This window comes from Podarcis melisellensis (assembly GCF_964234715.1).
Source record: "Podarcis melisellensis genome assembly, chromosome: 15".
Taxonomy (NCBI): Eukaryota; Metazoa; Chordata; class Lepidosauria; order Squamata; family Lacertidae; genus Podarcis; species Podarcis melisellensis.
Window position 1 is genome coordinate 32256437 of NC_138532.1, and position 26989 is coordinate 32283425.

Below are 26989 nucleotides of genomic sequence, written 5' to 3' on the forward strand. Positions count from 1 at the left end.
TACAGTCATACCTCGGGTTGAAGTAGCTTCGGGGTGAATATTTTCGGGTTGTGCTCCGCGGCGACCCGGAAGTAACGTAGTGTGTTACTTCCGGGTTTCGCCGCTCATGCATGCGCATGACGTCAAGCGCATGCGCAGAAGTGGCAGATTGTGATGCGCAGATGCGGGTTGCGTTCGCTTCAGGATGCGAACGGGGCTCTGGAACGGATCCCGTTCGCATCCAGAGGTACCACTGAACGGCATGGATGCAGCCTTAGAAGAAAGAAGGGGAAGCTTTTTGGCAGACATGGTGCAAGGACGCTTCTGCTTTTCGTGTCGGAATGAAGTGGCCGCACTATTTCTAAATCAAAGCAGAAGGAATGGAGGAAATGATGAAACAGGGGAGGGTGCTGGTTGTGTGTGAATCCTTTGCAATAAGAGGCCTGTTTGGGATTCAGACAGTCCGTGGTTTGCAACACTGATCAAACAGTTCTTTGCTGTTGTCACACCCCGACCTTTCCATGCCTTGCCCTGCGTTCTTGTCATTTGCTTGCATATCATTGCGCAGTTGATAGGTTTCCAATGGTTTTGATCTAGTGTCATGCTGGCATCCAAGCTGCTCTGGTTTCTGTTTTTGACTGTGTTTTAGGGTTTTTCAACATGTGAACTGTCCAGGGAACATGCTTGATTGGGTGTAGGGATGGGAGAGAAATATGATTCAGCTCACATTTAAAGGCGAATCCACCCACTTAAAGGCAAATCTATGAAATTTGCAGTTTCCATAATAGTCTAAGAACCAATACACAGCCATCTTTAGAAATACACACTTTGCTGAATTTTGCACCACAGTTTTCCAGTCAAGTAATATGTTTTTTAAAAATACCTATATGTGAGTGAAATGTACATAAAAATGCATATTCTTATTCTTATTATACTACCCTTCATCAAGGATCACAATATAAGAACACAAATATACACAACACATATAATTGAAAATAGCATTCAGAAAAGCATCTGAAGAAGTGTGCATGCACACGAAAGCTCATACCAAGAACTAACTTAGTTGGTCTTTAAGGTGCTACTGGAAGGAATTTTTTTTGTTTTGACTATGGCAGACCAACACGGCTACCTATCTGTAACTAGAAAAGCATTATATTAGGGGAAACGGCTTTGCAAAAATGTGCATGTTAAACAGCATTAATACTATACATTGAAGAAATTCATGCCGATGAACTTTCCCAAGGACTTTTTTAAAAATCTTAAACTGATGAAGAAATATGAAGACGTGAATTTATTATTTATTTGTTTTTTAAAACTATTTTTAATTCAGCGACATGTAAGAAATAAGGACATAATGAGGAAAAATACCATTAAATTTAAACATGCAAACAGAAAATATACAGATATTGGTTACTGTATTCGCAATGATTATTCCTATTGCAGCGTAATCACATATACTTTTAAAAACAATTTTCTTTATTTGTTAGAGTCAGGATGCTGTCCTCGGGGTCTGATGACATTCACAGTGGCTGGAAACCACAGCATAGGAGAGGGCTCTTATGTTCGAATCCTGCTTGCTGGTTTCCCACAGGCTTGGACCCTGTGAGAACAGGGTGTTGGACTAGATGGGTCACTGGCCTGATCCTGCAAGCTCTTCTTATGATCTTACTTAGTTACAACTACGCAGGCTTGACGATGACTTTTTGTGATACTTTCCAGGTGTCCATGCAGCAGGATCTCCACCTCAGATGCTTCCCATGAGCCACACCGCTCCAGCACCCTCCGTTGTTGTCATCTAAGAACGCGGAAAGCCACGAATTGAGGATGGGGGATTCTGCAGCCGAGACAGCAGTCCAAATCCCCGACGTCTGTTGCAAAGACACCCAGACGGAGCTCGCCGAGAGAGTCGCGGCGATCCACGTTGCCGTCGGCCCTGACGCTGCCGACCAAAACGGTCAAGGAACCATCGCAGAGAATGACGTTGGGTTCTCCAAGATGGCTGCCAACAACCAAAGGAACGGGGTTGATGTTGATTCGGGAACATCCGAAGAACTAGATGGTGCTCACGAGTTGCTTGCCCCTAAGAGGGCTTCAGCAAGACCCATCCTCTCTGGCCGGAAATACTCCCTTCAGGAAAAGCCCGCGGGGAACTACTTGGCTTCTTCGGATGCCGCAGGCTTTGGTCCTTACGCCACGGGCCCTTCCACTCACATCTCGCCACGGATAGTTCGGCGGCCGACGATAGAGTCCCATCGAGTCTCCATTTCAGATGCTGCGGTGGGTTGGCTCTCCCTTTTGGATGGATGGGGTGTGCTGTTAACAAAGGGCGGTTGAAAAATACATTTTTGGTGAACTGATAAATGAAATTCACACAGCCAGCTCTGCCATTAGACAGAGTGAGGCAAACTCCTCTGGCAGCCATTTTGTGGGGCTGTGAAAAGGAAGCAAACAGATAGTTATTTAATGTATTGTTATTAATGCTGCTGCTGTCGTTACTACTGCAGTTTTACAGTCGGCGAGTGAGAGAAGCAATTGTGGGATTATCTACCTGAAGCGCTGACATAACTTGACTAACTTTGGTTTGGGATGTGGGAGGAATTGGTTTGTGTTGAAAGGGAAACCTACTTAATTCGCCCCTTTCTGAAGCAATATGTGAACTGAGACACAGCCATTCTTTGAAATCTGCACTTCATTGAAATTTGAAATGAAACACATTATATTAAGGGAAATTGCCTTGCAGAAATGTGTACATTAGGTAAAACACTGTGTATTTATTAATGCAATCCACCATTTAACGTATAATGGTGCCTCGCAAGACGAAATTAATCCGTTCCATGAGGCTCTTCGTATAGCGGTTTTTTCGTCTTGCGAAGCAAGCCCATTGACAGCTTAGCGGATTAGCGCTACAGCTGTCAAGCGGCTTCCAGCGATCAGCTGTTAAGCGGCTTATCAGCGGAACAGCTGATAAGCGGCTTAGCGGCTTAAGAAAAGGGCGAAAAAAGCGAAAAAAACCCGCGGGGGGATGCAAGATTTTTTTCGTCTTGCGAAGCAACCCCATAGGGGAATTCGTTTTGCGAAGCGCCTCCAAAACGGAAAACCCTTTTGTCTAGCGGGTTTTTCGTCTTGCGAGGCGTTCGTCTTGCGGGGCACCACTGTAATCTCCACTCCATGGTCCTAAGTCCTGCCTTCTGGAGTAAACGTACCCAATAATAGAATAGTTTGGTGGCATCTGCAGATTTGATGAGCATCCCCTCAAATCCTTCATCCAGGTCATTTATAAAGACGTTGAACAACAACGGGCCCTGGACAGAACCCTGCGGTACCTCACTTCCCACTTTTTTACAGGATGATGAGGAAGCACTCTTTGGGTTCGGTCAGTCAACCAGCTACAAATCCACCTAACAGTTACCTCATTCAACTCACATTTCCTTACGAGAACATCATGGGGGACTTTGTCAAAAGCCTTACTGAAATCAAGATACACTATGTCCACAGCATTCCCCTGATCCACCAAGTTTGTAATTCCATCAAAAAAAGAAATCAGATTGGCCTGGCATAACTAATTTTTGAGAAACCCATGCTGGGTCTTGGTAATCACAGTATCCTTTTCTAAATGCTCACAGACCGACTGTTGAATTATCTGCTCAAGGACCTTCCCTGGTATCAATGTCAAGCTCTGTAGTTACCTGGGTCTTCCTTCCCCCCCTTTTTGAAGATGGGGGACAACATTTGCTCTGCTCCATCTTCTACACGGCAGCTCTTCAGATATTTGAAGACCACTATTGTGTCTCCCTTAATCTTCTTTCCACCTGCCAGCCAAACCAGGGATGGGGCACTTCAGGCCTGGAGATCAAATGTGGCCCTTCAGGCCTCTCTGTCAGGCCCTTGAGACCCTCTCCAAGCCACACCCCTCACCCTCCCATCTCTCACACCCTCCTTGAATGTTCTCCCCTGGCTGGGATGTGTTTTCCAACTCTAACTATGCCTCTTGCTTGTCTGGTGGGAGGCTAGAGAGGAGTGGGTGGGCATAGGTCAGGCATAGGCAGTCCCAAAACATCTGGAGGGCTGAGTTTGCCTATGCTTGGCATAGGAACTAGCCTGCTGTACACAGCTAATAATTGCATTCTTTGCTCCACCTACTTTTGCCTCTGGCCCCACCCACCCTGGCACACGACTCCCGGAAGGTTACCCAGACACGAATGTGGCTCTCAGCAGGTGGACAACGTGTTTACCCCACCCTGCATCTGAACCTAAGATGCACCAGGCTGCAGGTCTTCCCCCAGCTCAACTCAGCATCAGGAACTTATTTTTACACGCCAAGTTTTTTCTGCTTTAAAGTTGCCGCGCTGTTGGCTCCGTGTGTACCTTTGGCGCCTGTCTTTGGGGAATTCTAGCAGCGGCTGGCTCATGATTATTTTATCAGCTGACGTGTGCCACATTTCCCAGCACACGGTGCACACAAGAGCAGAATATGGGCACAGTTTGAAATTTTAATGCGGGCAAACGGTGGGCAGGTGCCTGATTGTTGGCAGCTGTGCTAGGAAAAGCGATAGATGATAGATAGATAGATAGATAGATAGATAGATAGATAGATAGATCGGCCAAAGTGGCCTTCCTTGTGAGGGTGTTGGAGCCCCAGAGTACCAGCAGAAGGTCTCACAACACTGTTCTATTGCAGCATCAGCTTTTGAGGAGCAGAGCCCTCTCCGTGTGATGCGTAGACAGACATATTTGTACAGTGCTGCAGCAGGAAAGCATTTTTTAATATATATAAAGAAATGTACAAACAGTGGGGCCGAAAGGTCATGAAATCCGGTGGGATTTGTTGTAGTTCAGTTGCATTTCTACACGGAGTGCAAATACACACAAGATAAGAATAGATCGACCCATTCAAAATGACAGCTGCTGCAAATAAAGCTGTCTGTCGGGCTGCGCTGTGCAAAGTTGACATCGGAAATGGGAAAGAAACCCAGCGGCCAGAAATAAGCTTTGCCAAGTCATCTGGGTTGAGTGTCCTCACTGCCTCCTGTGGGAGTGAGTTCCATAGGTTAACAATGCACTGTGAGAAGAAGGTCATCCTTTTATCTGTCTGGAATCTGGATGACCTGGAGTTCTAGTGTTTCTGGAGCGGAATAAGAACCACTTTCTCCATGCCATACACAATATTTTTAAGTTCTATCATTTCGCCGCGCCTTTTCTCAAAAGATTCCCAAATTCTGCAGTCTTTCCTCGTAGGTGAGTCACTGCATTCCTTTGGTCATTTTGATGGCTCTTTTCTGAACCTTTTCCAACCCCTTTTTGGGGCGAAGCGACCAGAACGGCACAAAGTATTCCAATCGCCTCCTCCCGTGCCACTGTCTTTCCTGTTTAGACACATTTTCGATAGTCAAGTTGTTCAGCATGGCGTGGCATTTGCCTCACCCCAAGACGTCTTTCTCCCTGAGCCCTTTTCTAGTGACATTCAGATACATTGGAATACTTTCCGAAGCGACACCTTTCCCCTGGCGCAGGCTGCTTGGGGGTAATCCATCACTGTCAGAGGCAGCATTATCCCTCACACCGTGGTTGCGAGTCATTACGCAAGTTACATCCCTGGTAAAAACGAAGATGAGATCAATCACAGCTGTTTTGTTGGCTTATTCCCATTGGTGAAGATCCATGATGGATTGGTGGCTGCCTGCTGTGCTACACAACTGAGGCTACGCTCGTGTCAACAGAGAAGGATTGCATCCTTAGACAGCATTGCATTTTAAGACCTTAGGCCTGGGGTCAAATGTGGCCCTTCTACCCTCGTGTATCAGGTGTCTGGAGCTTTCCCCCCAGCCACACAAAACCCAAGCCATTTCATCAGAGGCAGAGAAGAGCAGAAGAAAGGTTTGCAACATCCGGCCAATGGCCTGTCTAGCTCAGCATCATGGCCTCACAGTGGCCACTCAGACACCTGTGGGAGACCAGCAACCAGGACCTGACTCTGGAGGCTAATAGCTTTGTCCAATCCTCCTTTAAAGCCGTCCAAGTGGGAAGAGAGTCCCGCAGTTTAACTCTGCCCAAATCTTTATCTGCCCCAAATCTTCTAACATTCTGTTGGGTGTCCACAAGTTCTAATAAATGATGAAGCAGAGGAAATGTCACAGAGCCCAGCGGCAGTAAATCACACCGTTCAAAGTTGGAGTTACAGTCGTACCTTGGTTTCCGAACATCTTAGTTCTTGAACGTTTTGGCTCCCGAACACCGCATACCCAAAAGTGACTGTTCCGGTTTGCGAACTATTTTTGGAAGCCGAAGCTGGGGCTCCGCAGCTTCCACGTGCTTTGGTTTCCGAACGGCTTCCATTCAACTTCCAAGGTACGATGGTATTTGCAAAAACACAGTCTCTGTAAACTTGGCTGAGTGTCAGGCCTAAAGGGCACAGCAGCTCATCCCCATTGGTGCTCCTCCATGACATCAGGTGCCAAGACTGAAAGTCCCTGCGTCCCCACAGCCGTCCCCTCTTCTCCGTGACTTTTTCCAATCAATTGGAGACTGTGCCTGTGTGCAGCCTGTCGCTGCTCCACCTTTTTCATTCCTCTTCTGGTTCTGAGAGACATAGGGAGGAGAGGAGCTTGTTGCAGCAGGAGACACCCGTGACTCTTCACTAGCCTGATTCATCTCTGTCTCTTGATCTCCTTTCTCCCTGTGACCATTCAACGTTGTCCCACCACCGCTCTCCAAGCTCTGAGCCTTCTTCCCTTGGTGGCTCCCCATCTGGTCATTCCTACCATTCCTCTGCGTTCAACCAGCCCATAACAAGAAGCCTCTTACTCCAAGATATAATATATAATATAATTTATTATTTATACCCCGCCTGTCTGGCCAGGTTTCCCCAGCCACTCTGGACGACTTCCAACAAAGTATTAAAATACAGTATTCTGCTAAACATGAAAAGTTTCCCTAAAGAGGGCTGCCTTCAGATGTCTTCTAAAAGTCTGGTAGTTGTTCTTCTCTTTGATATCTGGTGGGAGGGCGTTCCACAGGGCGGGTGCCACTACCGAGAAGGCCCTCTGCCTGGTTCCCTGTAACTTCGCTTCTCGCAGCAAGGGAACCGCCAGAAGGCCCTTGGCGCTGGACCTCAGTGTCTGGACAGAACGATGGAGGTGGAGACACTCCTTCAGGACTGAGGCCATTTAGGGTTTTAAAGGTCATCACCAACACTTTGAATTGTGCTCAGAAATGTACTGGGAGCCAATGTAGGTCTTTCAAGACCAGTGTTATGTGGTCTCGGCGGCCGCTTCCAGTCACCAGTCTAGCTGCTGCATTCTGGATTAGTTATAGTTTCCAGGTAGCCCCACGTAAAACGCATTGCAGTAGTCCAAGTGGGCGATAACTAGAGCATGCACCACTCTGGAGAGACAGTCTGTGGGCAGATAGGGTCTCAGCCTGCGTACCAGATGGAGCTGGTAAAAAGCTGCCCTGGACATAGAATTAACCTGCGCCTCCATAGGCAGCTGTGAGTCCAAAATGACTCCCAGGTTGCGCATCTGGTCCTTCAGGGGCATAGTTACCCCATTCAGGACCAGGGAGTCTTCTACACCTGCCCGCTTCCTGTCCCCCCAAAACAGTACTTCTGTCTTGTCAGGAATCAACCTCAATCTGTTAGCCACCATCCATCCTCCAACCGCCTCCAGACACTCACACAGGATCCAGGGCTGAGTTGTTAGGAAAATGGTCTTCTGTACTTACTCCTTAGTTGCCATGGGAACCAGGCCTTCACACCCTTCTTGAGTGTTTTTGCTTGGCTGGACTATGACCTTCAGCCCTGATGATGCTTCTTGCTTATCTTGATGGAAGATAGAGAGGGGCGTGTGATTATAGAAACTAGGCCAGTGTAGAAAGGTAAAAGTCTCATTCACTGCTCCGCTCACTTTTGAATCTGGCTCCGCCCACCACTAGAATGTGGCCCCTGGAAGGTAGCCTTGGACCGAAATATGGCCCTCAGACTGGAAAAGTTTCCCCACTCATGTTTTAAGGGGTGGATTGAACATATTTTCAGTGGACCAAAAGCTGAACGGCTGGCTGTATCATGTTCTGTTTTATTCAGTTTACAAGCTGCTTGCTTAAGAAAAAACTATACTCTAGGTGACACAGACAAAATTAAAACATTGCACATTGAATTGTACAATAAAATTCAATAAAAAACATAAATCAATTTTTAAAAAACCCTCCCTAGCAATAAAATCCAGCCATAAAATCCAACATAGATAGATGCCAATTAAAGCCGCAGTTAAGAATCTGAGAAAACTCAGCTCAGCTGGAAAAACTAAAAAGAAGAAGAAGAATCGTTTGTCATCGACCTGTGGAGATGAAATTAAAAGAGCAATGATGTTTTAAAGATAGAGAGGTGTTAAAAGGCTTGGGAGCACAATAAAAGGTCTTTGGCTGGGAAGGAAATGAAAAGGGACTCTCTCAGGATAGCATTTCACAGACCGGAAGTGAGGGGCTTTGCAGAAAGGCCCTCTTCATCTTAAGAGCCCTCAGGATTTCATTGTGTGGGGCACTTGGAGAAAAAACAAACTTAAAACATCCCAGCAAAAAGGCCATAGGTAAAAGACCTGATAAAAAAAGGAATATTTTTGCCTGGCACCTAAAGTTATGTAATGATGGCGCCAGGCGAGCTGCGCTGGGAAGAGAGCGTTCCACAAGCGAGGAGCCACCAATGAAAAGGCCCTGTTCTTGTGTTGCCACCCTCCAAACGTCCCATGGAGGGGGGCACACAAAGAAGGGCCTCAGGTGATGATCGCAGCACCTGGGTCAGTTCATACAGAGAGATGAAGTTCTTGAGGTGTTGGGACCCTGAGCCGCATAAACCTTTATAGGTCGGAACCAGCATTTTGAATTGGGCCTGGAACCAATTGGTAGCCAGAGCAGTTGGGCCAGGACTGGTATTGCACACTCAGAGGATTTTGTCCTGGTAAGCAACCTGGCTGCCAAATTCTGCACCGGCTGCAGTTTACAAAAAAGGATAACATTACTACGATCATAGCATATTACTACAAATAAACGAACTACCAATAAACCCCAACCATGGAGGCAGAGCATGGCGTGGCTTGTGGCCGTCAATAGTCCTATCCTCCGTGAATTTGTCCAATCCTCTTTTAAAGCCATCCAAGTTGGTGACCACCCCCTGTCTCCAGTGGGAGGGAGTTCCATAGTTTAGATACGCACTGTGTGGCAAACACGGCCCTAGTAAGTGTGTTTAGGGTTGTCGCTTTCATCAGTGAGTCCCTTAATCAGCTAAAATGCACCTGATGAATAGACCCAGATTATTTTACCTCATGTATCCTCCGTTAACAAATCCCAACCCAGACTTAGATGGCTTGGTTTGTTATGCTGACTACAGCGTCTGGCAGAGGGCAGACTTTTCGTACAAAAATTGGCCGGAGGCGGCAAAAAACCTTCAGAGCGAGCTGCCTTCAGAGCCCGGTCGCATTTGACAGCCTCTCTGCACGGTAGTGCCTCCTCCCTTTTGAAACGGAAAGACTCGCTTCATGCATTCAGCTGAGGGAAGCGGACCTAGCATCTCACTCAGACTGTGTGACTGAGGAGAAGTGACAGGCAGAGGGAACCTGGCTTGCCTCTGAGGGTGTACTTTTCCTGTCTGCAGATCACAAATACTAAGGGGGTATTCTTCCTCGTCGCCTCACAATGAAGCTGGGTTGCGGTGCTCAGATGCCATTATTAGCCCTCACTGTTGTCGCTGAATTTGGGGCGAGGGAAGAATTCGGTTCAATTTGCACCGAAAGGCAAATATTACCTAATTCACAGTATCCAAAACAGCTCGCAAATTGAAACACAGCCATCCCTTGATGTTTGAAAGTATCCACATTTTTGAAACGCAGTTTCTCCATCCAAGATAATTGTGTGCCAAAATGCATCTATTGAGACGTGCATTAAAATTCATGTGTTGGCGAAAAGGACATACAGAAGTGCATTGTATTATGGGAAACGTAACTTTCAGGGGAAATACGATCTGCGGAATCAGGGATATTGGGCAAAAGTGCATCTGTGAATGTTTGCATTAGGAGAAATTCTCACAAAAATGCTGACGGGTTTTCGTGATTACTTAAAAAAAAAAAGTCAGCTGATGTGGATGTGAGGAGAGCTAACAGGAAAAATGAGAAACTGACCAATTTGCCCATATCAGCCTCCAAATGCAATCCTTTTGAACTAGCTACCCTAACTGCATCTCTATTTCTACCCCTGCAGGATTGTGTGCAGCTGAACCAATATAAGTTGAAAAGCGAAATAGGCAAGGTATGTAACCTCAACTCTTCCTCAACTACTTCATCAGAACCACATTTTTGGGGTTCTATGCAATTTTATTCTGTATATGTTTATTAAAAAAACTTGTTGATTGTTATGTATATTTTGGTAATTTTATTATGCCTACTGTTTTTAAATATCTGTTTTTAATCGCTGCTTCTAATGACCGTTTTATACTATTTTATGCTCCAAGTTCCTTCCGTGCTATCTTGGAACTGTAGGGAGAATGCAAAGTCCTGATGGCGACTCCTTTCATCCTGCCTTCCAACTAAAGATATATGAGCAATTATACTTCCAAGTCCTCTTAGTGTTATTCAGTTCATACGTAACTAATAAAGGATGGTTTCCATCGTAAACCTTTTGCAAAATAGAGCTCCCCCCCCCCTTTTTATACACACAGTTCCATTTGATGTTATATTCCATATTTATAATCCAGTTTCTCCCATCCTCGCTTGTACAAATATAATTTGAACTAACATGATCTCCTGATGTCGTGAGGGCTGCCTCCATCAAGGCAGAGCGGAACCAGAAGCCAACGTGTCATTTGATTGTGAGTTTTTGAGCCACTGCTGATGTCTTGGAGCACTGCTGTAATGCCGGCTCACTCTTAACAAATGTGATGAGGCTCAATGTGCCGAACAAGTGAGGTTGCAGGAATAAGGGAAGGTGCTGTTGTTGACTGCACCGATCCAAGCCTCTTCCCGCTACAGGCAGCAGGTAAGCGGAGGAACGGCTGGTGTTCTTCTCCTGCTTGCCTTCGGGAATCCTGTGCCAGCCTCCTGCTACAGAGATAATGACTGTGTATATCGAAATTTGCACATGGCAGAGTTCCCAGCACTGCAGCACCTGGGCTCCGCGTGACGAGAATCAGAGATGTCCCCTTCCTCTGCCCTTCATGGAAAAGAGCCTAAAGTCTGCGCTCCAACACATAAGTGTCCCTGGGAGGCAGCCCAACAGATAAGCATGTTTTGCAAGAACATGAGAACAGCCAGCCCTCTTGCTGCCTTCCCAAAACTGGTGCTGGGCTTTTGGAAGGAGGCGCAAGGCCCTGGCAGGGTCCTAGAGCCCTCCCACCTCCTTTCCAAAGATGGGAAAGTGCCAGCTAGGCTTTGGCAAGGAGCGTGGAGGACTCTAGGACCCGGTCGGAGCCCACACACCTCTTTCCCAAATCCCAGCACCTCCTTACCTGACCTTGGGAAGTCAGGGGGTGGGAAGTCATGAAATGTTGATGGGAAAAGGCATGTAGCCCTCAGGCCCCCCCATGTTGGACCACGCTGGCCTGACGATTGAATTTTGGAAGTCTGTGGGAGGTGGCCCGGGGTGGGGAAGAGGGAATTGGCTAGATAAAAAATAACCCATCTCCCCATTCCACTGACAGAAGTTCTCTGCCTGATCAAAGAGCTTTCCATCCTCATGAATCTCTTTCAACCGATGAAAAGGTTTGCGTAGGTAGATCATCTGCCTTTGAACTCAGTTTAGCTCCTTCCATTTAAGCACCTTTATTTACATTTTTTTTGGCATATCAAGAGAGGGGGAAAAAGAAACTAAAATCTTTTGGGAATTTGTAGATGGGTCATCGCAGGAGTCCTGCCGGATCAGAGCAATGGACCACTTGGTCCGACACGCTGTTCTATTTGCCAGGAGGTGAAAAAATTGAGGCAGTGAGAGATTTTACTTTCTTGGGCTCCATGATCACTGCAGATGGTGACAGCAGTCACGAAATTAAAAGACGCCTGCCTGCTTCTTGGGAGAAAAGCAATGACAAACTTAGAGAGCATCTTAAAAAGCAGAGACATCACCTTGCCGACAAAGGTCCGTATAGTTAAAGCTATGGTTTTCCCAGTAGTGATGTATGGAAGTGAGAGCTGGGCCATAAAGAAGGCTGATCACCGAAGAATTGATGCTTTTGAATTATGGTGCTGGAGGAGACTCTTGAGAGTCCCATGGACTGCAAGAAGATCAAACCTCTCCATTCTTAAGGAAATCAGCCCTGAGTGCCCCCTGGAAGGACAGATCCTGAAGCTGAGGCTCCAATACTTTGGCCACCTCATGAGAAGAGAAGACGCCCTGGAAAAGACCCTGATGTTGGGAAAGATGGAGGGCACAAGGAGAAGGGGATGACAGAGGACGAGATGGTTGGACAGTGTTCTTGAAGCTGCCAGCATGAGTTTGACCAAACTGCGGGAGGCAGTGGAAGACAGGAGTGCCTGGTGTTCTCTGGTCCATGGGGTCACAAAGAGTCGGACACGACTAAACAACAATTTACATTTTTTTGGAATATCAAGAGAGAAGTTGCTTTTTTTTAAAAAAAAAAGAAACTAAAATCTTCTGGGCATTTGTAGGTGGGGCATTGCAGGAGCCCTGCCGGATTGGAGCAAAGGACCGCTTGGTCCGACATCCTGTTTCCAACAGGAAGTGGTCAGGTGGCAGGACAGAAGCAGGGAAAGGGGCATGGCTCAGTGGCAGGACACCTGCTTCGCATGCAGAAGGCCCCAGGTTTGTTCTGCAGCATCTCCAGGTAGGGTTGAGAGAGACACCTGAGCCTGTGACCCTGGAGAGCTGCTGCCAGTCAGTGTATGCAGTGCTGAGCTAGGAGGAGGACCAGCGGTCTTGACTCAGTTTATAAGGCAGACTTGGGTTGGGGAACAGTATCCGGCCAGCGGGCCACATCCTTACTCCCCTACCCTGATGACAGGTGGGCAAGACCGCACACCTGTCAGCAACCTGATGTCACAATCATGTCAGGTGACTGAAACCTGTCAAAGTCCAAGGGAAGTAACTGACAACTGACAATCAGCAGTTACAGCAGCCACCTTTGAAGATGCGCTTTCGGCGCCGTTCAGCACTGGGAGTTGCACCTTCAAAGGGAGTCTCTGTAGCCGCCGACCAGCTGATTAATGTTTAGTGGAAGCCCTTTTGAAGTACTCAAAACGAAACATATTTCCCCCTGCAGAGAAGGAGGTTTGTATTCAGAGCATTTAGAAAGGGAGCTTTACTTTCTTTTTTTCATTTCCAAGTAAGCAGTATTTTTAGTGCAAACTCTTTCCACCAGAACGAAAATATGCTCCATTTTTTCAAGGCGGCATTTTTCTTGTTTTGTTTTCCCCCCGCTGCTGAGAAAGCAGCTTGGATTTAAATCACTGCAGGAAGCGTTTGAATCCAAACTGTATCCTCCAAGCCTTTGTTCATACTTCCAGAACTTAGACGTGGACGCTCTGTGCTTCAAAACCCCACTCTTCTCTTAATTTTTGGGATGCAGCTCGCCCAATGAAAAGTGTGCAAAGCATCATGAGAAAACTGCATTTTGGGGAAACAGCTTACAGAAAATAGATACATTAGGCAAAAAGGGTAAAGAACTGTGTATTAATACACGAAAGGTACATACAAATCTGCAAGAGGTTGCAGGAGTTCTCATGTCACCCTCCCATTGATCAAAGGAAGCCACATTTTTGTCCTTCCAGTATATCAATATTAATCTTTTTGCAGATGTCCAGGCCCAAAGAATCCATTTACGTTGACCATTTGTCAAGCCCCATATATTAGGTATAAGAGGGTGTTCTGGAATTTTCAACTCTTCTTTCACAATAATTTTCATACATCCTAGTATTTATTTCCAAAAAAATTTGCTAACGTCGAACATATGTTTCAACGAGCCATTCTCTAGTCTGAACTGAAATTGTCTGTGCATTTATTTCTTAGGGCTCCTATGGCGTCGTGAAGCTGGCCTACAACGAAAGTGACGACCAATATTATGTAAGTTCCTCCCCTGCTCCCTGCTGTTCCCTATGCAAGTGGCTGGATATTCCCTCCAATCAAATTTGACCTCTCAGGGGAACCTAGTTTCACTCATCCCTTGTTTGTTTGTTGCATTTATACCTCACCTTTTCCTCCAAGGAGCTCAAGTTGGCCTACATGGCTCTCCGCCTTCTCATTTACTCTCCCCCCCTCCCCACAACAACCCTGTGAAGTAGGTTAGGCCAAGAGGCAGTGACTGGCCCACAATCAGTGAGCTTCATTTTTGGGTGAGGGATTTGAACTCAGGTCTCTCCCAGGTCTTAGTCCAACACTCTAACTACTGCACTGCCACAGGCTCTTGCCTGTCTGTGTTTGGTTGAGTTCACTTGCCTTGAGAACGGATTCTCCGTTCCACCACAAAAGAACCCACTTTGTCCAGGAACACAGTCTCGTGGGTGGGCTTCATCCTAGAGACAGAGGAGGCCAGCTCAGATTGCAGGAATTCTCCCCAATAATTCTGGGAGCTGGAGTCTGTTAAGGGTGCTGGGGGTTTGTAAGGAGATCCCTATTCCCGCCCCCTCATCCCCTGAGTTGCAGATGGAGGCAGCAATTCTTCTGAATACCAATTGCTGAAAGCCACAAAAAGGGAGAGTTTCTCTTGTGCCCGAATCCTGCTTGCTGGTTTCCCACAGGCTCACCACTGTGAGAGCAGGAGGCTGGACTAGATGGACCCTGGGCCTGATCCAGCAGGCTCTTATGTTCTTTATTCCCAGAGTAGTGCAACAACCAATCTCTCTTCCAGGGAACTCTGGGAATTGTAGTTCTGGGAGGGGAATAAGGGCATCCTAACAACTAGGTAGTGGGACGCGGTGTGGCACTGTGGGTTAAACCACAGAGCCTAGGACTTGCCGATCAGAAGGTCGGTGGTTCAAATCCCCGTGACGGGGTGAGCTCCCGTTGCTCGGTCCCTGCTCCTGCCAACCTAGCAGTTCGAAAGCATGTCGAGTGCAAGTAGATAAATAGGTACCGCTCGGGCGGGAAGGTAAACGGCGTTTCCGTGAGCTGCTCTGGTTCGCCAGATGCGGCTTAGTCATGATGGCCACATGACCTGGAAGCTGTACGCCGGCTCCCTCGGCCAGTCAGGGGTCCCTTTACTTTTAACAACTCGGCACCCTTAACCAACTCCAGCTCCCAGAATTCTTTGGGGAAACCCATGACTATTTAGAGTGGGTATCACTCGGGATGACATGAAGGTGGCCTAAGTCGAAAAAAAGGAAGTTGGAAGGACCCTGCACAGATCGCGGACAGCACCACTCCTCATTCAAACATCTTGGAAGGTGTTTCTGTTGGCCGGCTCACCAAGTAAACCTCCTGATTCACAGAGCTATCCAGATTGCCTGAGGCCACTGAGGAAGAAAGCAAAAGAAAATGGCACCTGGGAGGGAGGGGGGACCCATAAGAGAAGCTGCTCCAAATTGCATAATGAGCTAATGGCCGGTTAGCTCCCCAGCACGCTACTTGATTGACAGGCGGCTTTTCATACCAAAAGAGATTGCATGTTCCATGTATCTCCGCTTTGCAGAACAACGTTAACACCGATAGGGCTTTGACGAGAGCTGTCAAGTGGGCAATGGAAATATTTCACGCAAAGGCAATGCACCACCAATTACCTGGGACCCTTTTAAAATTCTGACAATTGGAAACAATTCAGATTCTCTCTTTCTGTCTCACTCACACAAACACACACACACAAGCAATATGCTGAATTTTTTCACCGTCGCCTATCCCTGTCCTTTCCCCCCCTTCAAGGTGGTTACAGCAGACAAGAGGGAGCGTTGCTCTGGTGCCTTTTGATCTTACCTTTAAAGCATATGTCCAGATTTTAAGGCTGAGATTACCGTGGTGACAGCGTCAGGCTACTAGGACCTGGAAAAGACCAGGGTTCAAATCCCTGCTTTGGGTGACCTTGGGGGTCTGTTCACAGACTTTCTTGGCCTAACCCACTTCACAGGTTTGTTGTGAGGATAGGATGGGGAGGAAGAGGACCACGTACACCACCTTTGAGCTCCCAGGAGGAAAAGTGGGGTCTGAATGAAGTACCGTATTTTTCGCTCTATAGGACACACTTTTTCCCCTCCAGAAATTAAGGGGAAATGTGTGTGCATCCTATGGAGCGAATGCAGGCTCCTTGGCTTCAGCGACAGCAACGCGAAGCCTCTGGAGCGCAGAGGGAGCACTCCCTTCGTGTTCCAGAGGCTTTGCGTTGCTTTAGCTGAAGCCTGGAGAGCGAGAGGGGTCAGTGCGCACCGACCCCTCTCGCTCTCCAGGCTTCAGGGATAGCCGCCTGAAGCCTGCGGAACACAGCGGAAAGTCCTGCTGCGCTCCAGAGGCTTCAGGTTCCTTTTGCTGAAGCCGGGAGGGCAAGACTCTCCTGGCTTCAGCAGAGAGGGAGAGCTGCACAGCGCCCCTTCAGCCAAGCAGGAGAAGAAATGGAAGGGGCTCCGTTTCTCCTGCCGCTTTGTTGAAGGGGCGCTGAGCAGAGAGGGGGAGGTTTTTTTTCTTGTTCTCCCCCTCTAAAACAAGGTGCATCCTATCATCGGGTGTGTTCTATAGAGCGAAAAATACGGTAAATAAATAAATTGGAATTGCATATATTAGGCAAGATTGCTTGCAAAAGAAGTATGTTAAGAGGAGCATGCATGAATGTGTGTTCAAATGTTCATATGGATAGCTCAGTTGGTAAGAGCACAAGACTTTTAATCTCAGGGTTGTGGGTTCAAGCTCCACCTCGGGCAAAAAAGCTCCTGCATTGCAGCGGGTTGGAATAGATGACCCTCGTGGTCTCTTCCAGCTCTACAGTTCTGTGATTCTATAGCTTCGTTGTTTTTCAAATGTAAACTGAGTGGAGGGAGAAGAGAAATCGAGAGACCACAACTGGCAGATTTGTCGCTCCTTCCTCTTTTGTTGTTTACCCTCCGATAGTCCCCAGGAAGCTGACCACAATTAAAACACAGTATTGAAAAACAGTTTAAAACAAACTAAGAAATAGAATGGGTCCTACTTACTGCTCCAAATTACTACTTACTTGACTTTTTATAATACACGTCTCCTCCCCACCCCTTCTGTTTCACTACAGGCCATGAAAGTCCTCTCCAAAAAGAAGCTATTGAAACAGTATGGATTTCCACGTAAGTATCTGTGCCTTTTTACGGCTTGGGGAGCTTATCTGAAGGTAGGGCAGGCACACACTTCCGTCTAGGCAAACAAGGGGCATTCTGGGAGTTCAAGGACACAGTCCAGCCAGGCCAAAACTCTCAAGGAAGGTGCAAAACTGGGCCAATATGGGATGATACTTAGTTTGTGAGGACAACAACTTTATGAGCATGCAAGGAGACAAGGAAAACTACTCCTAACTAAAGTGTGAACTGGTGTGTCTTGTTCCTTTGGGTAAAGGTCGGCCTCCGCCTCGTGGGTCGAAAGCTGCTGCCGGGGGACAGGCAAAGCCCATGGCCCCCCTTGAGCGGATCTATCAGGAAATAGCCATCTTAAAGAAACTGGACCATATCAACGTTGTCAAGCTGATTGAGGTTTGTTTGTTTCTGTTGTATGTCTTACCCTGAAGGTAAAGGGACCCCTGACCGTTAGGTCCAGTTACCAATGACTCTGGGGTTGCAGCGCTCATCTTGCTTTATTAGCCGAGTGATCCGGCATTTGTCTGCAGACAGTTTTTCCGGGTCATGTGGCTAGCATGACTAAGCCACTTCTGGCAAACCAGAGCAGCACATGGAAACGCCGTTTACCTTCCCACCAGAGTGGTACCTAATTATCTACTTGCACTTTGACGTGCTTTCAAACTGCTAGGTTGGCAGGAGCTGGGACTGAGCACTGGGAGCTCACCCCGTCATGGAGATTTGAACCACCGATCTTCCGATTGACAAGCCCTAGGCTCTGTGGTTTAGACCACAGCGCCACTCACATCCCTGATCCTGAAGCATCCCTGCAAATGGCGTGTGCAGGATCATGTAACAGGGGCTGTATGTGTCCTCTTGGGCAGGCTTTTTACTTGTAAGGAAGCTAAAGAAGAAAATAGTTTCAAAACTCAACTCGATTTTGTTAAAACTCTCCCGGAGATCAGATGCATTTTACATCCTGTTGCTGCTTTCAGATCAAAATGCACTGTTCTCTCTCTCGAATGTGGCCAAGTTCTGAGTAAAGCTCTCCAGGAACCAACCCCAGACATTTTGCGATTTCCCCCTCTTTGGGAAGGACTGCAACGTTTATAATGTTGTTCCCCAGTCCCACAGACATACAAGAGTTAAAACCCATCTTTTCCGTATAGTCTTGCTAGTCTCTGTACACCATTGCAACTAATGCCACACTCACACCATAGATTTAAAGCACTATGGTAAGTTCAGCAGTCACGGCTTCTCCCAAACAGTTCTGGGTGTTGTGGTTTGTTAAGGGCGCTGATAACTGTAAGGTGGCCTCTGTTCCTCTCACAAAACTAGACTTCCCAGGGTGGTTTAACAATCAACCCTTCTTCATAGGGAATTGTAGCTCTGGGAGGGGGGATAGGGACGTCCTAACAACTCTCAGGGCCCTTTGCAAATGACAGAACCCAGAATTCTTTGGGGGAAGCCATGTCTGTTTTAAATGACATCGTAGTGCTTTAAATCTATGATGTGAATGTGGCCTCTTTAAGTTCTTGCACTCTAAGGTCTATATCCATCTAAATTCTACTGGGAGTAAACCCACTGAAATTAATGGAGCTTACTTGGTCATGTCCATTAATTTCAGTGGGTCCGCTCGTGAGTAAAACCAACGGTGGATACACCCCTAAATGTTTGCCTCCATTGTCCCTTGTGTCAGGTTTGAGATGGCAACACCCACAGGGCAGAAACTTGCCCCTTCCTACTCTCCTGTAGCACCATCACTCAGCCCTCTTTTACCAACAATCTCAGCACCTTCATTCGGATTACAGTTCTCAGGCTTCTTGTGAGGGGATCCAGGACAGCATAAAACCAATCCGTGTTTTGTGCTGTAGAATGATATCCTCATCTTTCTGTCATTTGTAAGCTCCTTCCCTCGGCCTGTGATCTGTGGAGGCCCAAAGGTTTGAACAAATTTCTTTCCTTCCAGGTACTAGATGACCCCGCAGAAGACAACCTGTACATGGGTAGGCATTTCCATCTTTTAGAAAAACGTAGTTGATCGGCACCGGTTATTTGCGAGCAAACCGTTGTGTGTGGGGGAAATGCAGACAACCTGTGTGATCAGGTGGGGCAAATGGGTTTCAAGCAGAGCAGCTGCAAGTGGGACCTGCAGCAAAATGCCGCAGCGTGCGGTTACCCCTGTTTAGTGTTTCAGCCAGCCAGCCACGACTCCCTTCAGGTTGCCCCATTCTGTTCCTCTCCTCACATTTTCTGATCCCTCCCACAACAGATAATCAGCATGCTTTGTGCTTAAATTTCATTCTGCCGGTGGGTTTTATTGGTTTCTTGAAGAGTGGGGCTTAACTTCTTGAGAGGTTGCCGTGTCCCCAGCCCAAGAGCAAGCTGAAGGTCCACCTGTCAGGAATTATTTAGCTGTGATTCCTGCATTTGAAGAGGGTTGGACTGGATGATCCTTGAGGTCACGCCCATTCTGTGATTCCCTTGGAGCAGTTTATAGAAGTGGAACCTGCACAGAATACTATTTCATAGAGCTCTCCAGTTCAGGGTCCGACTCAGCTACCCACGTCCATTTCCAGGATACTCCATTCCAGTCCCCCATGCCCACAACAGCCGGCCGGTGTTCCGTGCCCACTGAGCATGCACCTATATAGAGTACGGGTGGCTAAAATTCGGTCACAGCACAATCCCTTGCATGCTTATAGGACTTCGCTCAACATAAGCGTGCGCATAGCCTTGCAGCCTCACAAGTTAAAAGGCAGGTGGTTAATCAAGTTCATCCTTTATTTATTTTTCTTCCCTTTTCTGTCTTTTCCAGTGTTTGACCTCCTACGGAAGGGGTAAGTAAATAGCTTGAAACTAAAAAAGCCTGTCCAAAAGATGTTTTAAGTTGGATGTTTCCTCAGGCTCCAACCAACCTGGTGCCTTCCAGATGTTTTGGACTAAACTCCCATCGGCACCATCATCATACAGATGTGCTGGCTGGGTCTGATGGGACTTGTAGTCCTAAGCTTCTTGGGAGGGCTTTCAGGTTAGCCAAGACTTACTTCAAGTGCTTAAGCGGTCAACAAAGTAATAGCAGTGGCTGAGTCAGGCATAGATCTCCCGTTCCTCATACAAATGTTAATCGTCACCTGAATTCCTTCCTTGAAAATGTAAAGTGTGAAGAACAAGTGTTGGCATGTTAGCAGACAAGGGTTTATTTATTTTTTCAATTATTTAATGGGTTGCATCCATTAGTCATTCTCCGAGTTGGCCTATTGAAATCAGTGGCGTAGCGTGGGTTGTCAGCACCCGGGGCAAGGCAAGTAATTTGCGCCCCCTAACCCGTGGATTTGCGCCCCCTAACCCGTGGATTTGCGCCCCCTAACCCTAACCCCCAGATGTTGCGCCCGGTGCGGCCGGCCCCCCCTGCACCCCCCACGCTACGCCACTGACTGAAATGAATGGGCCTGTATGAATCATATCTACTTTGAGGCTTTTTCTACAATCGAGGTATATACATTTTATTAAATAAATTAAATAAATACATATAAATTGGGTGGTATTCAACTAAGCTTTACTCGGGAGTACACCTATTGAAATTAAGAGGGCTTACTTCTTGATTAATTTCAGTCAGTATGCTCTGAGTCAAACTTAGCTGAATACCATCTGGTAGGTCTACTCTTGAGTATGAAAATTTTAGCGGCAAGGTTGCTCACTGTCGCAAGACACTCTGGGGATGTAACACCAATCCTGGCCCAACTGCACTGGCTACCAGTTAGTTTCCAGATTCAGATCTAGTTAGTTTCTCAATTCAAAGTGCTTCTATAAGGACCACCTCTCCCCATATGAACCAACCTGGACTCTGTGATCATAAACTGTGGCTCTTCTTTGTGTGCCCCTTTCATGAGATGCCTGGGGGGTGGGCGACACAAAAAGGGGGCCTTTTTAGAGGTGGCTCCCCACTTGTGGACTGCTCTCCCCAGGGAGGCTCACCTAGTGCCATCATTACATAGCTTCAGGCACTAAACAAAAAACATTCCTTCTTCATCGGGCCTTTGGTTTCTAACCATCTATGGCCTTTTCGCATGGGTGGGATAATTATTATTATTATTATTATTATTATTATTATTATTATTATTATTTAATTTTACCATGCCCATCTGGCTGTCTGGGTGGCTCCCAACAGAATATTCAAAACAGGATAAAACATCAAACATTAAAAACTTCCCTAAACAGGGTTGCCTTCAGATGTCTTCTAAAAGTTAGGTAATGGGTTTCTTTCCTTGACATCTGATGGGAGGGCATTCTACAGCTCAGGCGCCACCACCGAGAAGGCCCTCTGCCTGGTTCCCTGTAACCTCACCTCGCAGGGAGGGAACCGCCAGAAGGCCCTCAGAGCTGGATCCGGGCTGAACGATGGGGATGGAGACACTCCTTTAGGTAGCGTAGGTTTAAAGAATAAAATAAAATGCTGGTTTTAATGTACTTAGGTGTTTGCTTTTTGCTTAAGAAATTGTAACATGCTTTGAGTTGCAAAAAAGCGACTAATAAATTTAATTAATGGTAGCAGTAGTAATAATAATACGACTGAGACTGGATAGGTTTTTTAAGTATGTGGATTTTATCAGTATTTTATAACACTTAGAGAGGGTTTTTCTAAAAGTTGAGCAGTGTATAAATGTAATAGGATTTGCATGGAGAATAGAGGGAGCCGGGTTTGATTGCAGCTCCACACTGAACTGTCCTTCCCAGATTGGTCTTATGTGATGATATGAAAAGGCCTTTCTTGGTTCTCCTTGTTTTACCCCATTTTTAGGCCTGTCATGGAAGTGCCGTGTGACACCCCCTTCACCGAGGAACAGGCCCGACTCTACTTAAGGGACATCGTCTTGGGCATTGAATACTGTGAGTATCAAAACGACACGTTTCCATGGCATTCAGGCGGCCGGGCACCCAAAATCAAGGATATTTGGAGCTGGCCTAGGACCTGCTTTCTAGATTGTTCCGGGCCCTTCTGGAAATATGTGAGAGGTTGGCACAGCATAGGTCTGGTGGTCTCCAGCTATGTTACATACACCTTCTGTATCTGAAGGCCCTGGAACATAGGCGCCTGGCGACTCAGAACTTTGATCCATCAACTCAGTGTTGCCTACACTGACCGGCAGTGGTTCTCTGGGGTTTCAGACAAGAAATGTTCCCAGACCCACCTAAATACCTTGAAGGTATTTGAAGGTGACTATCAAATCACCTCTCAGATAAAGCTCTTTGAAGGTGCACTCCTGGTTGCCTATCAGCTGAAGGTACATCTTCAGAGTTGGGTTCTGTAACTGCAGATTGGCATGTGCCTCAGGTTACATACGCTTCAGGTTACATACGCTTCAGGTTACAGACTCCACAAACCCAGAAATAGCACCGCGGGTTAAGAACTTTGCTTCAGGATGAGAACAGAAATCGTGCTCTGGCAGCACGGTGGCAGCAGGAGGCCCCATTAGCTAAAGTGGTGCTTCAGGTTGAGAACAGTTTCAGGTTAAAAACGGACCTCCGGAACAAATTAAGTACTTAACCCGAGGTACCACTGTACAGTGACCTCCTTTGAACTTTGACAGGTGTCCGTTATGACATTGGTTTATTGACAGGTGGGTGGTTCTGCCCGCTTGTCAAGGTTGGCCCATGGAGATGGAGGAGGAGGAAATAAGGTTCTGATCCACCAGCGAGATCCAGTTCCTCAACCTTAATCTGCTTTATATTGCAGTCAGGCCATTTGCCTATCTAGCTCAATATTTCTTACACTGACTGGAAACAGCTCTTAAGGGTTCCTGTGCAGAAGAGCCTCTAAAACAAAAATGCAACTGTGTGTGTGTGTGTGTGTGTGTGTGTGTGTGTGTTTGTGTGTGTGTTTTAAGGCTTATAAAAAGAACTTAAATTCTGTTGCAACACAGGGTTGTGGCCAGTATTATTCCTTCTCAAAGTAGACCCATTAAGAGTAATGGACTAACTTGGGCTCATTAATTCCAGTGAGTCTACTCTGAGCAGTTGGATATGATCCTTAGGGTCCCCTACCTGTTAGGTTAAGGTTACCAGACGTCCCTGTTTCCCGGGGACAGTCCCCAGATTTACAAATCAGTCCCTTGACAAAATCCACTGAATTCGACTGAAGTTGAAAAGTGTCCCCGGATTCATTGGGGGAAAAATCTGGTCACCTTATGTTAGGTACTTTCCAAAAGCCAGGCTGACCTTGCCAGAACTCTCCCCAAAGCTACAGAAAAGGCTTAATATGTGAATGATTACTCTCCTTTGTCTAGACTCTCTCATTCCTTTAAAAAATAATAATAATATCCCCCACACACACCCTTTGCAAGGCTCAAGCTGTTCTTGTTGCAGTGACGAGCACAGGGTGGAGGGTAAGAATCAATTTCTCCACCAGCCCCAGCCCCCCCCCCCCCCCCGCTCGCTCCTTCCTACAAATCGTAACACTTTTATTGATTGCGTCCAGGAAAGCCCGTGGCGGTTAATGTGGAGACGGGCAGCGCAGCACCCTCAAGGGAGGTGTTTTAATCTGCGGTTGAACAAGCAGGTTTCGGAAGAAGAAAGGGTGGTGTGTGTGTGTGTGTGTGTGTGTGTGTGTGTGTACTGTTGATTAAACCACAGGGAGGTTGCAAGCACCGCAGTCGCTCACTTTCGCCCCGATTCGCAAGCTCAGTCCTGCTGCGGTGCTCCCAAACTCCAACAGTGGCAGACAATGTCAGCAGCGCCCTGTGCGCTGCCTAATTTTGGCACACACAGACCCCGTCCTCTCGCCTTCCATTGTTTGTGCTCCCCTATGTCCACCTCTGACTCCATGCCAACCTCGGTGTTAAAGGGAAGCACCCAGATATAAACACCCCCTGGGTTCCTGAGGGCTCTGCCATCGACCCCCGTCTGGTTTACTTGACATAGGGGCTCTGCCTAAGTCAGATATGTCTATTTTCCTTTCTTTCTGTCAGTATAGGGCAGCTTCCTACACTCTAAAGCAGCCCTCTATTCAGAATAATCAGGACTAGAACCTTGCTTTACTTGAAGTAAGAGACCATAGTTCATTGGCAGGGCATCTCCTTTGCATGCTGAAGATGATAATAATAATAATAATAATAATAATAATAATAATAATAATAATAATAATACAGTGGTACCTCGGGTTACATACGCTTCAGGTTACGCACTCCCACCCCGCTAACCCAGAAATAGTGCTTCACGTTAAGAACTTTGCTTCAGGATGAGAACAGAAATCGTGCTCTGGCGGTGCGGCAGCAGCAGGAGGCCCCATTAGCTAAAGTGGTGCTTCAGGTTAAGAACAGTTTCAGGTTAAGAACAGACCTCCAGAATGAATTAAGTACTTAACTTGAGGTACCACTGTAATAATAATATGGTAATTTATTAATACCCCGCCCATCTGGCTGAGTTTCCCCAGCCACTCTGGTCGGCTCTCGATCGAGTGTTAAAAACAATACAGCATTAAATATTAAAAACTTCCCTAAACAGGGCTGCCTTCAGATGTCTTTTAAAGATAAGATAGCTGCTTATTTCCTTCACATCTGGTGGGAGGGTGTTCCACAGGGCGGGCGCCACTACCGAGAAGGCCCTCTGCCTGGTTCCCTGTAACCTTACTTCTCGCAATGAGGGAAACACCAGAAGACCCTCGGCGCTGGACCTCAGTGTCCAGGTAGACCGATGGAGGTGGAGACGCTCCTTCAGGTATACTGGGCCGAGGCCGTTTAGGGCTGTAAAGGTCAGCACCAACACTTTTGTGCTCGGAAACGTACTGGGAGCCAGTGTAGGTCTTTCAAGACCGGTGTTATATGGTCTCGGTGGCCGCTCCCAGTCACCAGTCTAGCAAGACCTACCTGAGATGAGTTGCTATGGTCATTAGGCCTGACACTCCTGTGCAGATCCTCTTTCTGCTAATAAAGAGTTAACTCCAACTTGCTCCTTGCGATTGACTGCAGGCTCGCTCCTGTCTTATGGCTGGGGAATGTCCCCTGCCTGAAACCCCAGAGAGAGCGGCTGCCAAGTCAGTGTTGACAAATACTTGGTCTGACTCAGTGGAAGGCAGTTTTCTATGTTCCTGTGACCTCTCCCCGCTGTCTTCACTTCCCTTTAGATTCCCCCCACCCTACATCTCTCCCCCCCCCCCGCTGCAGATTCCTTTTGATAGGGTGTTAAATCATTCCTCCCCTCCAGATGCTGTGATGCGAAGCCAATAGCTAAATGCGTGTTTCTGTGGCGGCAGCGCCTTATGGAGTGCTCTTTGTCCTTGAACTGCGGCAGGCAACTCTGCTGATCAAATATAATGCGGCAAGAATCGGCAGACGGCATGATGTGCCATTGTGCTTGAAGTGCATTTGTTCATTCATTCATTCCCCCTCCCTCCCTCCCTCCCTGAATAGTGGTGGAATCTGTGTGGTTCCCAGACTGCTGGCTTCCAGGCATGAAGATGCCAGCGAAAGAAAATAGGCTGTGAGGTTTTATTTCAGACATTTGCAGTAGCTTTCTTTCCTCCTTTCATCTATAATCTTAGGCAGCCAAACTTACTCTCTCTGGTCGCATTTGCACGAAACAAAAGCACTGTGGTACTGCTTTAAACCACAGTTAAACCACAGAGCCTAGGGCTTGCCGATCAGAAGGTCGGCGGTTCGAATCCCCACAATGGGGTGAGCTCCCGTTGCTCAGTCCCTGCTCCTGCCAACCTAGCAGTTTGAAAGCACGTCAAAGTGCAAGTAGATAAATAGGTACCACTCTGGTGGGAAGGTAAATGGCGTTTCCGTGCGCTGCTCTGGTTCGCCAGAAGCGGCTTAGTCATGCTGGCCACATGACCCGGAAGCTGCACGCCGGCTCCAGAGTTGCCCGTGACTGGACCTAACAGTCAGGGGTCCCTTTACCTTTACCTTTTACTGCTTTAAATAGTCGTAGTTCCTTCTCCACCCACCTTGCAAAAAAACCCGTAAAGAATTCTGGGAGTTGTAGTTTCTTGAGGGTGCTGAGAGTTGTTAGGAGACCCCTATATTCCCCTCATAAAGCTACAATTCTCAGAGGTCCCTGTAAAAAGAATTGATTTGAAAATTGCTCATCTAGGTGTCACTGAACCAGAACTCCCATCCCATTTGTTCCAGCAAGTGTGGTCAGGGATGATGGGACTTGTAGTCCAGCAAGATCTAGAAGGCCAAAGCTTCCTTACGCCAGGAGTAAGAGAAGGTAGATTGAATTATGAGGCTGGTGTGAAAATGGAGCTTGTTTCTAATTTGTTCGAATTACAAAACTGCAAGCCTTGCTATTAGTAAAGATACACACAAACACACATATATATATAAACTGAAAGAAGGGAAAATAGGGAGGGAGAGAGGAAGAATAGGAAGAGAGGGCAAAGATGTCCCATAATAATAATTTTAATAATAATAATTTTATTGTTTATACCCCACCCATCTGGCTGGTTTTCCCCCACCACTCTGGGCTGCTTCCAAAATATAAATCCAAAATATAAAAAAATAATAAGATGTCAGACATTAAAAAACTTTCCTGAACAGGGCTGCCTTCAGATGTTTTCTGAAGTTATGCAGTTACTTATCTCCCTGACATCTGATGGGAGGGCGTTCCACAGGGAGGGTGCCACTGCTGAGAAGGCCCTCTAATAAATAGTAGTTGTGCAAGTGGATAGCTCAGTTGGCTAGAGCGTGGTGCTGATAACGCCAAGGTTGCAGGTTTGATCCCCATATGGGACCTCTGCCTATTCCTGCATTGCAGGGGGTTGGACTAGATGATTTTCAGGGTCCCTTCCAACTCTCTGATTC

General features: G+C 47.0%; 1 protein-coding gene across 1 annotated transcript in view; it reads left to right on the top strand.

The window, feature by feature from the left end:
• Positions 1-1803: 1803 nt before the first annotated feature.
• Positions 1804-26989, top strand: part of CAMKK1 (calcium/calmodulin dependent protein kinase kinase 1) — a gene marked incomplete at its 5' end in the record, with an annotated part of 45337 nt that continues 20151 nt past the window's right edge. Inside the window, 8 exons of the mRNA XM_081890450.1 lie at positions 1804-2256; positions 10222-10269; positions 13978-14031; positions 17150-17201; positions 17467-17600; positions 19153-19189; positions 20002-20023; positions 21985-22073. Of these exons, the coding sequence (XP_081746576.1) occupies positions 1804-2256; positions 10222-10269; positions 13978-14031; positions 17150-17201; positions 17467-17600; positions 19153-19189; positions 20002-20023; positions 21985-22073 (889 nt within the window). The remainder of the gene's footprint in view (positions 2257-10221; positions 10270-13977; positions 14032-17149; positions 17202-17466; positions 17601-19152; positions 19190-20001; positions 20024-21984; positions 22074-26989) is intronic.